The sequence below is a fragment of the Monodon monoceros genome, unplaced genomic scaffold (genome assembly GCF_005190385.1).
Source record: "Monodon monoceros isolate NGI ecotype Baffin Bay Population unplaced genomic scaffold, NGI_Narwhal_1 Super_Scaffold_11, whole genome shotgun sequence".
Lineage (NCBI taxonomy): Eukaryota > Metazoa > Chordata > Mammalia > Artiodactyla > Monodontidae > Monodon > Monodon monoceros.
Window position 1 is genome coordinate 71,843,676 of NW_021703767.1, and position 16,798 is coordinate 71,860,473.

The following is a 16,798-nucleotide window of genomic DNA, read 5'->3' on the forward strand; positions in this document are numbered from 1 at the left end:
TGGTTTGTGACGTGCTAATCAGCACCAAAAAAAATATTTTTCTTTTAAAAGTAAACCAGTTAACTAATGTAATTTGTAGCTTTATACAAATAAAAGCTTTAATTATAAGTTTTCTAAGCATTTTACAATAGAAGGAATCAAGTACATTTTTTTGTTTACAAGGTGCTTTTCCAAAAGGACAATCATTTTGAACACTTTTCAAGTCAATGAACTTAGAATACATTTGTATAAACTATAGCACTTCAAGTTCTTTGGGAGTAGAAAGATTCTGTCACATTGAAACCAAACTGATTAGGTATTATCTCAGTGCCTCTTGCTAAGATTATTACATAATTCCTGTCATCTTATTTTTTGCAATCTAGGATTACTCTGGAGTTGCTTCATTATGATCTATTCCAATTACTAAAATGCCCTCCTTTAAATCTTATCCTGGTGTTCTATTATTTCTAGGGCGCACCCTCCTAGGATCTCTGGGAATTTAGCGATGATGTCTGATGGCCTTAATTTTCTGTAGAAGAAATTTCAGAGGGGTTCTTGGCATCCTGGTAGGTGAGGAATTAGAAAGCTTTGTAGGCACGCGGGACAATGGTGGCTTTAGGTGATTGTTAGCTTCTGTATAGGGTGGCACACACAAACCTTACTCTCTAATCATCAGTTCTGGTCGAGATGGGGACACTTGGGGATACAGGAACTGAACAATTGGCAGGGCTCTCTACACGTACTTGGGAAGGTTCTCCAGTTTTCTTCCATAGATCCTTTATGAGGTTTTACTTCTGGGCATTTGTGCTTAAGCATAATTTCCCACACATATTACTCCATCTTAACAGGATAGGAACTTTCCAAGTTTTTGCCTTAGAGATTTCAAGACATCTTTGTACTAGAATCTATTTACGGAAAACTTCTCTGCTGTATTTTTTTCCCCCTCTTATCTCCTAGCTCCTGCCTGTCTTCTCAAGCCTGCCATTCTAAACTCCGCTGGGATATAAAAAACACTTTCCCAGACTCTCCCAGACTCCTTTGCCAGCAAGCTTCCTATTAAGTTCTATTACCTGTAAGAGGTACTAACTAGAAGGGAAGGGAAAAAGGGACATTTTTTTTGCTGTTCCTATCAGTGTTGCCCCAGCAGTGGCAGTTGACCCCAGCTTCCAAATGCCTTCAACTCTTCTAGAACCAGACTCACCGGGCCCTTTCAGAGTACCAGCAGTAGCTGGGAGGTGTTTCTTTCTCAAAGGTCTGAACACCAAGTCTGCAGGGCCCGCTCTCCAAAATAATCCTGAGCACCTACATTCTAGTAACCAAAACCCTTCCTGTGTGTTTCCCAGCTTTGAGGGTGGTAGCCACTTCCTGCAGTTATCATCTTTGGGTTATCTGTGTTCCCTTTTGTTTCAACACCTGTCTAACCAATTTCCTATACTGCATTTCCTCTGTTGAAATACCTATTTTGGTTGCTTTCTTAAGTGGATCCCAAGCAACAGATCCAATATAATCTACATTTGTCTAGTATAAACTGACCAGGGAGTGGGATTCTAATCCTGCAGTAAAAAACAGAGACACCCAAACTTTTTATGGGTCTTAAGAAATGAAGAGGAATGATACAAAAGATGGGCAAACTCAATTTATGATCTCCAATTGAGAGAAAACCTTCTGGATTCAACTAGTTTCATGGGTAGAGCCTAACTGCAGCAGCCTGGGACCACAAAAGCCAAGTTGAAGAGAAACGTGAAGTGAAATGTAAAGTAAGAGAACGGTCCCCTAAGTTGAACTCAGGGTCCATGTTGCTCCAAGTCCTGCCAAAACAAGGAAATATATATTGGGGAGAACAAAACTGACTCAAAACTTGAAGTCATGATTGTTTTTTAAGATCTTTACACAGGAATTAAGATATGGGCAAACATACAGTAGTGGCCCAACTCCCCATTTCAAAGTCTGTAGTGATTCACAAACCTTTATGCATACCAAATGTGTAGAACTTGTATAGGAATTTGAGGAAGCCACAAAATATTTCTGAGAAATGGTTTCTTCTGAGGCCAAAGTCTCTTGCAATCTGGGAACTGTGACACAGGGGAACTTATGGGCAGGGGTCTCTTGTGACATGGAGCTGTAGATACATCTGGTAGGGGAGAGGTGAGTAGTCTTCATGAGTAGACAAAAGGTAACTTGCAATTTACTGGATGCCACACGTGGGTACTTACAGTACACAAAGTCACTGGATAAAGTGAAACTCTCCCAAAAGTGGGAGTGATGGAGTAGTGGGGCTGAAGGATAGCCAGGAGAGTCACTATCACTTATTAAGGTTCTTTTTTGAGTCAGGGCCTGTGCCAGGTGCTCTATTACTTCCCTTAACTCTTTTTTTTAAAAAATTAATTAATTACTTAGGCTGTGTCGGGTCTTACTTGCGGCACACAGGATCTTTCTTGCGGCATGCGGGATCTTTCATTGAGGCACATGGGCTTACTTGCCCCGTGGCTTGTGGGACAGTTCCCCGACCAGGGATCGAACCCGTGTGCCCTGCATTGGAAGGCAGATTCTTAACCACTGGACCACCAGGGAAGTCCCACTACCCTTAACTCTTGATAGCAACTCTTGGTTACACTGATTCCCATTTACAGATTAAGAAAGTGAGATTAACAGGTAGAGACCAAGTTAAGAAGGAAATTATTCTTTCTTCCCTCCTGCACGACATGCCCTTGTTTTGGTGGTCCAAAACTCATGCACAAATTACTAGTCCCATCGTTCAATTCCTTATATGTGAACTAAGGAATCGAAGAGCCATTTAAAACCATTCTTAGCTCACAGGCCCTACAAATATTGGCGGCATGCAGATTTGGCCCCTGGGATGCAGTTTGCAGACTTCTGTGCTAGGGCTTTCAATTGAGGCCCTGGTGTGTTCAACAGGCTTCCTTCCCCGGTAGGTCCTGAACTCTGTTCTTGTCTCATCAGCAGTGTGAGCCTGACGACAACTCCTCTCTGCTTTTCAGAGGTTTTCAGCCTTTTAGCCTCTGCTCTGAACAGTTTCAAAACTGCAGTTATCTTGATGGGAAAACCGACCTTGTGTTTGATGACCCTCAAGTCTCCAATACTGTCACTCTAGCTTCATGAGATGGCCCAGAGCTCTGCTGGTTTCTCTGTTCACCAGCAGCAGCCTTGATTCTCGTCCTGCATTCAGAATAGGCACATGCTACAAGCGAAAAAGTGGTTGCAAACATCAGTTTACCTCTCAAATCTCCCCTCTCTAGAATCTTAGCCCCTAAGTTAGTCCTCATTGTTTCAGTAGCTTTCTGATGCTTTTAAGTAAAGCATTTTAATTTTTAAATGTAAAAATTTTACATTTTTATCTGGCTTTTCTCATTGTTCTCAGCAGGACTGCAGGTCTGCAGCATTGCTACCTGAAAAGCATAAGCTTTGCTTTCAAATAATTTAAAAATAGTATATTAAAGCTAAATATATTCAAATTCATTCACAACGCTATTTCCAAAAATTTGCATTATTTTTTTTTTTGCACCGAAAAACCTTCCTATGAATCTTAGAATTTAAAGGCAAAAAAGCACTGTCTAGAGTGGTATAGGTTGAGCTGTCTAAGTATCCTTAATCTTGTAATATTTTAAGAACATTTAAATTTTGAGATGATATATTCAATATGATTGAAAATTTTAAAAGTATAAAAGAACATACAGAGAAAAGTCATTCTTCCACTCCTGTCTCCCAGCCACCCAGTTTCTCTCCCTGCTGGCAACACTGTTTATCTCTCTCTTAAATATATATTTCTCTTCTTTGGATAAATGGTTGCACACTATGTACACTACTCTACATCTTGTATTTTTTGTTTAACTCTATATCTTATCGTTCTTTTTGTATCAGTAAAGTGGGTTTTTTGCTTAATTGCTGTATAGTATTCTATTTTACCATCATTTATTTAGTGTTTCCTGATATGATTAAGGTTGTTTCTAAGCTTATTACAAACAATGCCAAACAAAAATGTTTTATGCATGCCATTCTACATATATGTGAAAACAGCTTTAAGAAATTCCTAGAGGTAGATTACCAAGTTACCTCACTAGGGCTTTAAAAGTTTCTATACATACCAAGCAACATATAAGAGTGCCTATTTACCCACATGCTTGCCAAGACTGGGGAAAAAAAAAAACCCAAAACAAAACACCTTTACTAATCTGAAGGGTGGAAAAATGTATGAGTATTAGTATAAGTGATATTATGCATCTTTTCACACATTTAAGAGCCACTTATATTTCCTTTCCTGGGAACTATGTTTCTTGGGGACATAAACTTTTCTAATTTTCCTTTTGGGTTGTTAGTCTTTTTCTAAATGTATTGGCAGACACTTTATATAAAGGAAATAAGCTCTTTGTGATGAGTTGTATCTATTTCTTCTCAAGTTTGCCATGTCTTCCAATTTTCCTTTATGGTAGTTTTTGTTATGCAGAACTTTTTATTTTCATGTGTTAATTTTTATTTTTAACTGTGAAAAACACATAGTCCATTTCAATTTTTAACAATTATTTTAATTTTCAGATTCTCAACCTCTGCATAGTTTTAGCACTCCCTGAGAAATTAAACACGCTCATATCCCTTCCATAAAAATGGGAGGAAAGTATCAGTAAATTCTAATGACTGACACAAAACATTTACTAGTTTCTCACAAAAATGCATACACGGTAGTATCAGAAAGACTAATTGAGAAATTATCTTATGGGCTTCCCTGGTGGCACAGTGCTTGGGAGTCCGCCTGCCGATGCAGGGGACACGGGTTTGTGCCCCGGTCTGGGAGGATCCCACATGTCGCGGAGCAGCTGGGCCCGTGAGCCATGGCCGCTGAGCCTGCGCGTCCGGAGCCTGTGCTCCGCAACGGGAGAGGCTACAACAGTGAGAGGCCCGCATACCGCAAAAAAAAAAAATATCTTAAAACCAACTTTAGTCAGGAAGACTTCTTCACAGACAAATGAGTGGTTATATATGTAAATCCTAAATACATTACACTATTTTCCCCCCTTTTTGGTCATGGACTATTCCAGGAAGATTTAATTATATAACTTTTAATTTGAAGAGTCACTAAAATTTAAAGCAAAATTGGTCTTAAAAAATATTGGTTTGATGAAAAGATATATTTTAGACAAATTTGGTTAGCTTCTAACTACATTTCAGCACAATCATTACTGAGGGGACAATCACTTTTGAGAAAAGGCAAACCAAAATTTAAATCAGCATCAGAATTCTACCCATAATTACCCAATCAATATTGAAGTAGACGCCATCAAGTATGCAAAGATTACAGAATTTCAGTTACAAAATTTGGAGGAAAAAAATCTTAATTATGTATAAAAACACTGACAAATTTAAGCTAGAATTATTAGCTCTAGGACAGTTCATTGCATTATTACCTTAAAAGGATGGCTAACTATATATCAGCAGCAATGCTGTTAAAACAGTTGTTTGCTCAAAGTTGTTCCTATTAATGAAACAAAAGATTAATAGTCTCTAAGTTAAATTTCACAAAATGAAATTGCAGCCTTCTGATTTAGCTTTCGGGGGCAAGACAGAGCAAAACCCAAATATCATACTTTCTATTTTTGTCCATAAACACAAATAAAAGTCAGTATCAATACAAAGGTTAACATAAGGAAATAAACACATGATTAGTCAGGTTCTACAACACAGGATACTGCGACATAACTCTCCTACAGTAAATCCTCCCCCCCCCGCTTTTTTGGAATAGCAGATTAGATAGTATGGTATGAAAAGCTGTTAAAACCCAAATGTTTTCTGTGCCATCCAGCAAAGAAAGCACGAGGAAGAATATTTTGCCAAACTACACCTGCTGCTCCAGCCTGGACCCAGTTGTCTGATCATCCACTCAGTTTCAAGGCCTCCAAATTGTCAATCTACCCCACTCAGCCTCATCCCAAGCTTAGCTACTTTTGCATCAAGAGTCTAGTTTCCTTTCTGTCAGCTAAGTCCTAATTTTCCAGAAAACTGATTTTTCTGCTTTCACGTTGATCCTAACCCATTTTAAGTCAAAAAAAAAAAAATGCTGTAATACTTAAAGTAATTGAAGTGGACATGGAAATTAGATTACTTTAGTGTTATGAAAGATGTACTTCAAGTGCTCTGCAAATATATGGGAAAGTTGCAAGAAAACTGAGATTCTAAACCCTGCCTGGATTCCTTAGCTACTTGGTAGATTATAATGTTGCTTTGATTACTAGTCAGTAGAAAAAGGTGCGTGAAGGCCACAAAACATGCATATGGGGGGAAATGCATGGAAATGAAGATTTCTTGGGAGTTGGCCAAGGCATTTTTATATCCATAAGGACTGTCAACTTAAATTTAGTACACCAGTGATTAAAAAAGGAAAGGAGTGGGACTCTTGCTTACAACCGAGTTTGGCAGAAACACATTTGTATATTCCTCGCCTGTAATCACACCGTCCTTTAATTAAGGACAGTGAGTATGCCCACGGAGCAGAATTAATTAAAAAGAATCTATGATAGAGAGCTTCACTAGATTATACAACACTCCCCTTACCCAAGCACTACTTTGTGTATCTCTGAAACATCTGAAAAATACTTTTCTGTGACTTACTAGGCTGTAGGGAATGAGGAGTTTTAGATACATTACAATTATCTCTAGTAGAATTTGTTATCTTTCTTCCATTAACTGAACGTTTCAACTGGATCTTAAAAGAAGGTTGCCAATTTTCATTTTTTGAGCCTCTCCTAGGTTTTGGATGCTCTAGATTAGTTTGTCTTTTGAAGTTTCTATCTTTGGAATTCTTCCTTTGTTCATTTAGTAATTTGTCTGGAGGTGAGGATGTAGCACGTAACTGATATTCATCTGGGGATCCTTTTTGCCGGTTTGGCCTCATCTGTTCTTGATCCACCTCTTTCTGAAGCTGTAATGCTAATAACCTGTCCTGTTCTTCTTGCTTACGTCTCTCAAAAAGTAGACATTCCAAATCTATCAGTTTTTGGGTAAAGTTGATTTCTGTTTCTTCTTGGTCTGAGGAAGCTTTGGGGAACATTTTTCTTCTTTTTGCAGAAAAGCATGGATCCCTGACTGCTTCAGACAAAGATTCCTGGTTTTTTCTTTTGGAGATATCTTTACCACTCAGTAGGTGAGACTCTTCATTTTCTGTCTCAGCTGTGTTATTTCTAATTATCTGTGTCATATCTGATACAGTGCACCGACTCTCTGTTTTGCCACAAGGCTTAACTGCAGCTTCTCCAGAGCAGGGGACTCTGGCTTCAGGTCCCTCATGATTTATGACACACAACTCTTCTTCATGACTGCTTGGTCTTGTTCTGACTTTTCCTTCAGGCCACCATTCTTCACCACTGGCGCGTAACTGAGGCACAGGTGGCTCCAGTGAAGATTGTACACCTTGCTCATGAACTTCAAGGCATATCTGAGGAGAAAGTGTTGGCATATCTTCCTCAATTTCTGTGTCTTGCCATGTAGGGCTCTTCACATCACTGCTGTCAGTTTCCTGTAGAAAACAGAAAAACACTGAGTGAACCAGGGGAAAACATCAAGTCATAATACATAAGTCTAATTACACTGATACCAAAGCTGAGTTGTCACTATAAGGTAATTATTATTACTACTAATAAGATATATTAATTCTTAATAGTATTTTTATTCTGTGTGCCAATTTAGATTAAGGTATTTCTTCATTTTCACTCCCATGAAGACCTACAGTTTAAAATCCACAAACTAGCTCTATATATGGCCAGGAGCTGGCACGATGACTTGACTTCTCATCTTACAAACTTCCTCTAGCCCAGGGATTTTTAATCCCTTTTTGTGTCACAAACCCTCCTCCTTTTGGCATTTCTGTGAAGCTTACAGACCTCTTTGAGAATAATATTTTTAAACATAACAATAAATACACAGGGGGACTTCCCTGGTGGCTCAGTGGTTAAGAATCCGCCTACCAATGCAGGGGACATGGGCTCGAGCCCTGATCTGGGAAGATCCCACATGCCGCGAAACAACTAAGCCCGTGCGCCACAACTACTAAAGCCCACATGCCCAGAGTCCGTGCTCTGCAACAAGAGAAGCCACTGCAATGAGAAACTCACATACCGCAACAGAGAGGAGCCCTCACTGGTTGCAACTAGAGAAAGTCCGCGCGCAGCAACAAAGACCCAACACAGCCAAAAATAAATACATACATACGGAACAATTTATATTGCAAAACAATTATTAAAATCTTACAATTTATGATGTAATAATGCATATCTATTAATAAATTAAATAATAAGATCTAGTGGCAAGTCTAATAATTTGTAACACTGAAGGAGGGATGAGTATAAACGATATTTCAAGAGATCTGCAACAAATGTAATGTGATTAAAAACCTGTGTTATCTATTGGTGACAAAGTCACAGGTACTGTTAACAGTATTATGGTTTACTGGTTTGCTGCCTACATTCATAACTAAAGGAAACGCTAAAATGAGAGGTCAGGTGGAAGTAAAGATAAACTTTTCCTTATATCTAGGTTCATATGTACTCTGTGGATTCTACCCACAGACCTTAGGTTAAGAACCCTTGCTTTAGCCAGTATAGTTCTTCTCACTTACAGGTCTTGGGTAAGTTAAGACCTAGGATTAGTTTTGACCATGAGAAAGCCTTAAGAAGAAAGGTTTCGGTACTTCCCTGGTGGCGCAGTGGTTAAGACTCCATGCTCCCAAAGCAGGAGGCCCGGGTTCGATTCCTGGTCAGGGAACTAGATCCCACATGCATGCTGCAACTAAGGAGCCAGTGAGCCGCAACTAAGGCATGCTGCAACTAAGACCTAGCGCAACCAACCAACCAGCCAACCAAATAAATAAAATAAATAAAAAAGAAGAAAGGCTTCAATGAGAACTTGCTTCAAAACAAAAATTCCTCCTTGTTTGCGATCTTAAATCTGTTCTTTTACCTACTTTGCTTTGCATTTATCATTCCTCATAAGATTTTTTATGAACCAATGTAGTTTGGATTGGACAAATTCTAGGTTGCTTACCTAGTTTTGCTGTGAATATTAACACCAGGATAGGAAAAAAAATCCCAGCCTACAATGCCTCTCCCATCAATCCTTAGTTCCAGCATAAGCCAGACCATCTGGAATTGAATTCTCCCTCTAATACCTCTACTTAAGGGACACTGAGCAATTCTCTTGCCTCTGCATGCCTCAGTTTTCTCAACTATAATTGGGCACAAGAAGGGTACCTTATAGAGTTGGTGGCTGTGATGAAGATTAAAGAAAATAAATACATTATTTGGCACATAAACGTCCATTAAATGTTAGGTTCTATAAAACCACCTAGCTAAACTGAAAAAAGTTTAGGAACCTGTGAGTAAAGGGCTAATAAAACTTCCATGTAGGAAACTGAGCTTGGTGTCAGCTGGCTTTTCCTAGTTCTATTTTCCTGGAAGCCTGATACAGGTGAAATGTCACCTGTGTTACTAGGCCACATAGTTTATGGTAAAAATGACCCTTACTGGTGAACTGCATCTGTACTAGGAGAACTAGGAGTGATCTATAAATACCTTGCAGGAAGCCAAAGCTCAGGGCTTCTGTAAGTGACTTACAACTCTTTGGCTGTGTTCCTTCCTAAGACCCCTGGAAGCCACACCCATGAGTTGTTACAGTGAATAATTTACTCTTATGGGGCATGGGACTTCTAAGTCTGGGTGGTTACTACACTCCTCTGCATAGTCTCACTTCCAGGCCATCACTTAGGAGCTCTGCAGTGAGGCCTCTTGCTGAACAGATACGCCTGATGTCTGATGCTACCCTACTAGCACGCTTTGTTTACCATTGTGTAATCCTTTAAGTGAAGCTGGTACCAGGGGTAGCCTATTTAGTTTTGTGAGTCTGATGATCTCGGTCAGGGATGTACAAACTACAGCCCATGGACCAAATTCAGCCTGGTGCTTGTTTTTGTACAGTTTTACTGGAACAAAGACAAGCTCATTTGTTTATATATTGTTATGGATGCTTTCAAATGACAACAGCATCATTGAACAGTTGTGACTGAGACCATTTGGGCCACAAAGCCTAAAATATTTACTATCTGGCTCTTTAGAGAAAAGGTCTGCTGACTCCTAGCCTAAGTGAGCCTAAGGTGACTAAGAAAGGTTGTTCCATTTACTATAGTGACTTAAAAAAAGTTAGGAAACTGCAAGTATTAACATTCTATAGCATTAATAAACTTGCCAAGCCAAGAATATCTTTAGCATCCACATACCTTAGACATGGAGTCTTTCCTGTCTTCTTGCACAACTTCAGACTGTGATGCTGACCAAGGTTGAGATTTAGGTGACAAATACCTTAAAAAAAAAAAAAAGTTTGCCAAAATTTGAATGCTTTGAAACACAAGTGGCATGTATTCAATATAATAAAGCCAGATTAGCTATTTATGCTGAAGGCTGTCTGGCTTGCTGCTTGGCTGATTTATCAGAAAGAGTGTAATTCATCTCCCTGTCTCAGGTATTTTGTTCTATTTCTGGAGCAAAACTTAGAAGTCTGACTATTGATATATTTTAGTGAAAAGCAGCAGAAAAGGAAGTAAAAGTCAAATCTAAATTATTCCTTAATTCTCAAAAGAATTTAAACAGGTAGGTACTAGCATCAAAACAACGTAAGACTGTATACAGTCTTCCCAAAAGTAATGGAACTGACATTTCAAGTCAGGAGAAGGAATATGTTAGTTTCTTTTTAATGCCAGAAATTCTACATTTTTTATCTCTATTTGAAAAATGGTCTATGATTAGATTCTTTACCATTTTGGTATAGAGATTTTATTATATACATATTTTATATCAACTATCTACTTAGAGATATAAAAGATTTATCAATGTATCAGCATAAGAGCACATCTCTAAATATCTAAGCATCTTTAATAGGCTGTTTGCCACTGAAAATATTAAGTCTGTAATATAATGGAAAACATAAAAGAAATGGGAATAAAAGGACAGGTTATAAGAGGTTAGGTATATTTTTTAAATACTTTTTTTTGGATTTTGTTTGGATTTTGTTAAAAAAAAATCCAAACACATACAACAACTCTGCTCAAAAATGGCACAAATGTTGGCTGTCTTCAAGTGGTGGTAACTTTGGGTGATTTTCAAAGAGCAGCTAGCTTTTATAATTGAAGAAAACAATGGAAAAATGTCTGATTGCAAATATGTAAAATCATAAGTTCCACTGTCCAAAGCACCAACGTGTAGCATATAACATTAAAATAAAATCTAGACAAAGATCTCATATAAAGAATAAATATCCCTTATAGACAAAATAGTATCCAAACCACATATTTAGTTGCATCAACCTAAATATTTACTCTGAAAACTTATGAGAATAAGAACTACCTCTCAGTTGATAAAACAGGAGTCCAGGTTTAGTCTCATTTTAATTTTGTTTCCCAAAGCTGAAGAATTCCTTCTGCCAATGTTAGACATTAGTAACCAAGTATATTAAAACCAACATAGAATTATTACAGCTTAATAGTTGTTCAGAAATCCATAAGCAGAAAACAAAACAAAGTGTGATCAGATACCCATCTAACATAATTGGTGAAGATTTGTGAACTCTCTGGGATATTGTTTATTTATAATAACCAAGTAATATATGAATACATGTAGGAAATATGTATCATCCCTTTCCATTCTTATTTGCTTCCTCATATGTAACCAATTTTTTAAAAAATTATTTCTATATACTACACACTATCTTTTTTTAAAGCAATCATATTCTTTTGTGATTTCCTTTTTTCACTTATGTCATAGATCTTTATAAAAAACTATATACATAGGCCTACCTCATAAAAACAAATAGTTTACAAGAAAATAGTTACAAAATATATGTAAGGGGTGGTGGTGGTGGTGATGTGATGAATTGGGCGATTGGGATTGACATGTATACACTAATGTGTATAAAATTGATGACTAATACATCATAGTTACAGGGAGGGAGATACTGACTGGGAAAGGATACGAGTGAACCTTTTGGAAACAGTCTGTATCTTAATCTGGAGTGTGGTTTATACATATGTAAAAATTCTCCAGAAGTTACATTTAAGATTAATATATATATATATACTTTAAAAAGTTTTAAAATCTTATATTATTGTAAAAACCCATATACTTATCACTCAGTTTAAGGGGAAAAAAATCACTGATTTTAAAATTCTTTATGGGGCCTTCTCTTTGTGCCCCAGCTGACAGGCTACAACTATCCTGAGATGCTCTTATCTCTTGCTTTTATTTATTTTCCCCTTGGTCTATTTTATTTTTATTGGGGTATAGTTGTTTTATAATGTGTTAGTCTTATGTCTTGCTTTTAAAAATAGTCTTAACACACACTAGTAACCCTAAACACTTTATTGCTTAGTACTGCATGATTTCTGAACTTTACATATATGGAATCATACTACATGTATCTTTCCACAACTTGACTTCTTCACACAACGCCTTCCTGAATCAGGCATGTTTTCCTTAGCCAGAATTCATTTTCATTGCTGGAAAGTAACAGTATTCTGGTCCACTGTTGGACATGTGGGTGCTTCTGGCTCTTTACTGTTACTAAATGGTACTGCTGGGAACATTCCTGCACATGTCTTCTGGGGTTTTAGTGTCTACACTCCAGTCATAGAGCATCAACCTTTTACACTCCCACCTATAGTGTAAGTGCTCCTTATCCTCTAGGATACTTAATATTGCCAGAAAGTTTAATTTTTCCAATAGGGTGAGTATGAAATGTTACCTCATCATTATTTTGTTGCTGTTTTAATTGAGGTGCAATTGACATATGACATTATATTAGTATCAGGTATACAACATAATAATTCAATATTTGTATATGTGAAATGACCTCACTGTAATTTTTTAAAAATTCTATTGAAGTATAGTTGATTTACAATGTGCTAATGTGTTAATTTCTGCTGTACAGCAAAGTGGTTCAGTTACACAGATATATATATATTCTTTTCCATTATGGTTTATCACAGGATATTGAATGTAGTTCCCTGTGTTCCAAGTAGGACCTTGTTGTTTACCCATCCTATATATAAAAGTTTGCACCTGCTAATCCCAAACTCCCAATCCTTCCCTTCCCCACCCCACCCCCTTGACAACCGCAAGTCTGTTCTCTATGTCTGCCTCACTGTAATTTAAATTAAAATTTCCTTGATTACTAATAAAGTTCAATCTTTTCACATATGTTTTGGCCTTCAGCTTTTGTGTTCTGTGATGTCAAAATTTTTTGCCTCTTTTTCTGTAGTTCTGTCTTTTTCTCACAAATAGGTGGGTATTCTTTAATAATAAACTTTTTCCAGTAAATAAGTTGAAATATCTTCTTTTAGAGGGCAGCTTATCTTTTCATTCCCTAAAGGTATTTTGATAGACATTTTAAATCTTATTATAGTCTATTTGGTTTGCTCCTTAAAGCATCCCTCTCTACAGATATCCTCCTTTGTTATCTTCCTAAAGATTTTTTTTATGTATATATGTATATATTTACATATTTGCTTGCTTACTTATTTACGCATGCTGCGCTGCATGGCTTGCTGGATCTTAGTTCCCGGACCAGGGATTGAACTCAGCAGTGAAAGTGCTGAGTCCTAACCACGGGACCGCCAGGGAATTCCCTTGTCTTTTTAATAGGTCTTTAACTCGCCTTAATTTTTATAGATAGTATGAATAGAGGTCCAAGCTAATTTTCCCCACATATTATCCACTGTCCCACAGGCATTTATTGACAAGTACATCCTTTCCCCACTGACCAGCAACGATGACTACTGTGTTGGTTATCCAAAGTACCCCAAAACTTAGTGGCTTAAACCAACAAACATTATCTCATAGTTTCTGAGGGTCAGGAGTTCAAGAGCAGCTTAGCAGGGTAGTTCTGGCTCAGGATTTTCATGAGGGTCCAGTCAAGATGTTGGTCAGTCATCTGGTCAGTAGCCTGACTGAGGCTAGAGGATCACCCTCCAACCAGGCTCACGCACAAAGGCTATTCTGGAGGTCTCACTTCCTTACTGGTTGTTGGCAGAAGGCCCCAGTTCCTTACCATGTGGGACTTTCCATAGGGCTGCTCACAACATGACAGCTAACTTTCCCAGAGCAAATAATCCAAAAGAGAAAAGTCAATTTAGGACTTAGTCTCTGAAGTGTACAATGTCCCCCTCTCTGAAGTGTACAATGTCCCTTCTGGTAATTCTATGTGTATACTTAAGTCCAGCCCACATTCAAGGGGAGGGGAATTAGGCTCAGTCTTTTGAAGGGAGAAATATCAAAGATTTGTGAACATATTTTAAAAACACCAAAGCTAGGGCTTCCCTGGTGGCGCAGTGGTTGAGAGTCCGCCTGCCGATGCAGGGGACACGGGTTCATGCCCCGGTCCAGGAAGATCCCACATGCCGCAGAGTGGCTGGGTCCGTGAGCTATGGCTGCTGGGCCTGCGCGTCCGAAGCCTGTGCTCCGCGGCGGGAGAGGCCACAACAGTGAGAGGCCCGCGTACCGTAAAAACATAAATAAATAAATAAAATAACCATTTTAAAGCGTACATTTAGTACATTTACAAAGTTGTGCAACCATCACTTCTATCTACTTTGTTGTTTATTTTTAAGAATTCTTTATATATTCCAGAGACTAGACCTTATCTGTTTTTAACTTTGTGTACCTTTAACCCACCAGTTTCTCCAATTTCTGCTTTTAAATTCATCAGTTTATGCTTATATTTCTAGTAAAGTTTTATCTTTATATATTTCAAAATATATATTTAGATTCATGACAGTTATGTCCTTTACGCAGAATAGTATTATATCAATATGAAATATCCCTGCTTTTCTTTTAATGGTTTTTCTCGACTTCTACTTTGCATTATATCAGGCATTAACAATATTGATGTTACATGTCTATTTCTTCTTTTAATAGCAACCACCTCATTTAATGCTGCCCTCTTCCCATCTATCTCCATCTCCCTGTCCCAAATTTCCACCATCTAAAATCCTAAATTTCTATGAATTTTGAAAGGAAGCAAATTACCTGCACATATTTACCCAGTTGAATCAAAAGCCCTTACATGTTTTTGAAGTCTAGATTGTAGCTGATAAACTTTTTCAACTATGAATTACTATGGAAAAGCTTATATCCTCATAGAGTCATCAACTCTTCCTGCTGCTAAGAGGGGCACTCTGGGGCAACTAAATTCACTCCACTGTTGACTACCTGACTCATGTTTTTTGTACAGTGGGGAAGAAATGTAATATATAAACTGGGAAAAAGAGGGTGGGGTAATGATCTAGATGCCAAACTGTAAACTCCTTCAATGAGGATGACCTTATATGGAACTAGATTCTCACTTGAATCTAAATCAAGAGAAAAAGGAAATGGGAACAACATGGAAATCCTGAGCAATGAAGATAAAAAAGGTTTCACATCCCTCTTCATGCTAGCCAGGAATCTAAGCTATGTGAGCATCTCTCTTATTTTCACTTTACATCAACCTCAGACTATCTGGAGGGTTTTCATGCAGAGCTGATGGGCCAAATTTTGATATAGCAGTAAACTATATTCACTTACTTCTGAATATCTCCAGTGTTCGTTTGTTTGTTCTTACTTTTCTTCTGTGACTTGGTTGTGAGTGGATCAGATTTTTCGGAATTCAAGGGCGAAGCCAAGATACTTCCCTCACAGAAATTGTTCTTCAACAGCAGAAAAAGCATAAAACAATTTTAAAATAAAATAAGCTATTAATCAATTCAGAATCCACAATAGAATTTTTCAGGAATTATTAAATTCTATATATCCTTTGAATAATACTGACCATGAAAAAATTAATATAAACAAGATAAAGTTTATCTAAGTTGGTCTAAATTGCATTTTTACTCTACATTATAAACACAAAGAGCATGATGGTACTAATCTCATTAGCTGATAATTTCTGCTAACTTTTCTAATGAATAATTTCATATTTATAACTACCGTAATCTGTAGGGAAAAATTCAGAGCTGTGGCTATACCTGGTATAAAATTTATTTTACGTTAAATAATTTAATTTGGGGATTTAAGGGCATACCAATAAATATCATCAATATTTACTTGCTGTCTTATGGCAGTCTCATAAGTTTCTTACTACACTATTGGAAAAATTAATATACTTGGTGGTGGTAGACATCTGGCCTAGGACGACCAAACTTTTACAAGTAAATGAAAAACTATTTTAAAATATCAGTAGATCTGCTCTTATAAGCCCATGTGAAAACATGAAGAATTAAAACAATAACTCTTGAAAGACAAAGTTGACCCCAGATTTTCCTCTCTGATATATTTTCTCTCCTATCCCACTTGTTATTCTATTGATCTATGTCTTTTTTTTTTTTTTTGGCCACGCTGTGCAGCTTACAGGATCTTAGTCCCCAACCAGGGAATGAACCCAGGGCCATGGCAGTGAAAGCGCCAAGTCCTAACCACTGGACTGCCAGGGAAGTTCCATAGTCTATGTCTTTTATTTAATTTCTCAATTGTGTACTGCTCCAAAGCTATTCCACTTAAATTTTAAAAGGAAAAACATTTTTAAAAAGGGCATATAGGGCTTCCCTGGTGGCGCAGTGGTTAAGAGTCCGCCTGCCAATGCAGGGGACACGGGTTCGTGCCCCGGTCCGGGAAGATCCCACATGCCGCGGAGCGGCTGGGCCCGTGAGCTATGGCTGCTGAGCCTGCGCATCCGGAGCCTGTGCTCCGCGGTGGAGAGGCCACAACAGTGAAAGGCCCGCGTACCGCAAAAAAAAAAA

General features: G+C 37.8%; 1 protein-coding gene across 2 annotated transcripts in view; it reads right to left on the reverse strand.

Annotated features, from left to right (window-relative positions):
• Positions 1–4,196: 4,196 nt before the first annotated feature.
• Positions 4,197–16,798, reverse strand: part of RNF168 (ring finger protein 168) — a 42,161-nt gene continuing 29,559 nt past the window's right edge. The window contains exons 5-7 of one of the 2 annotated variants that reach the window (XM_029214148.1): positions 15,588–15,709; positions 10,253–10,334; positions 4,197–7,501 (exon numbers count right to left, since the gene is read on the reverse strand). In XM_029214148.1, coding sequence (XP_029069981.1) covers positions 6,548–7,501; positions 10,253–10,334; positions 15,588–15,709 — 1,158 coding nt within the window. In that variant the 3' untranslated portion in view covers positions 4,197–6,547. The remainder of the gene's footprint in view (positions 7,502–10,252; positions 10,335–15,587; positions 15,710–16,798) is intronic. The other variant, XM_029214147.1, reaches the window with a different exon arrangement.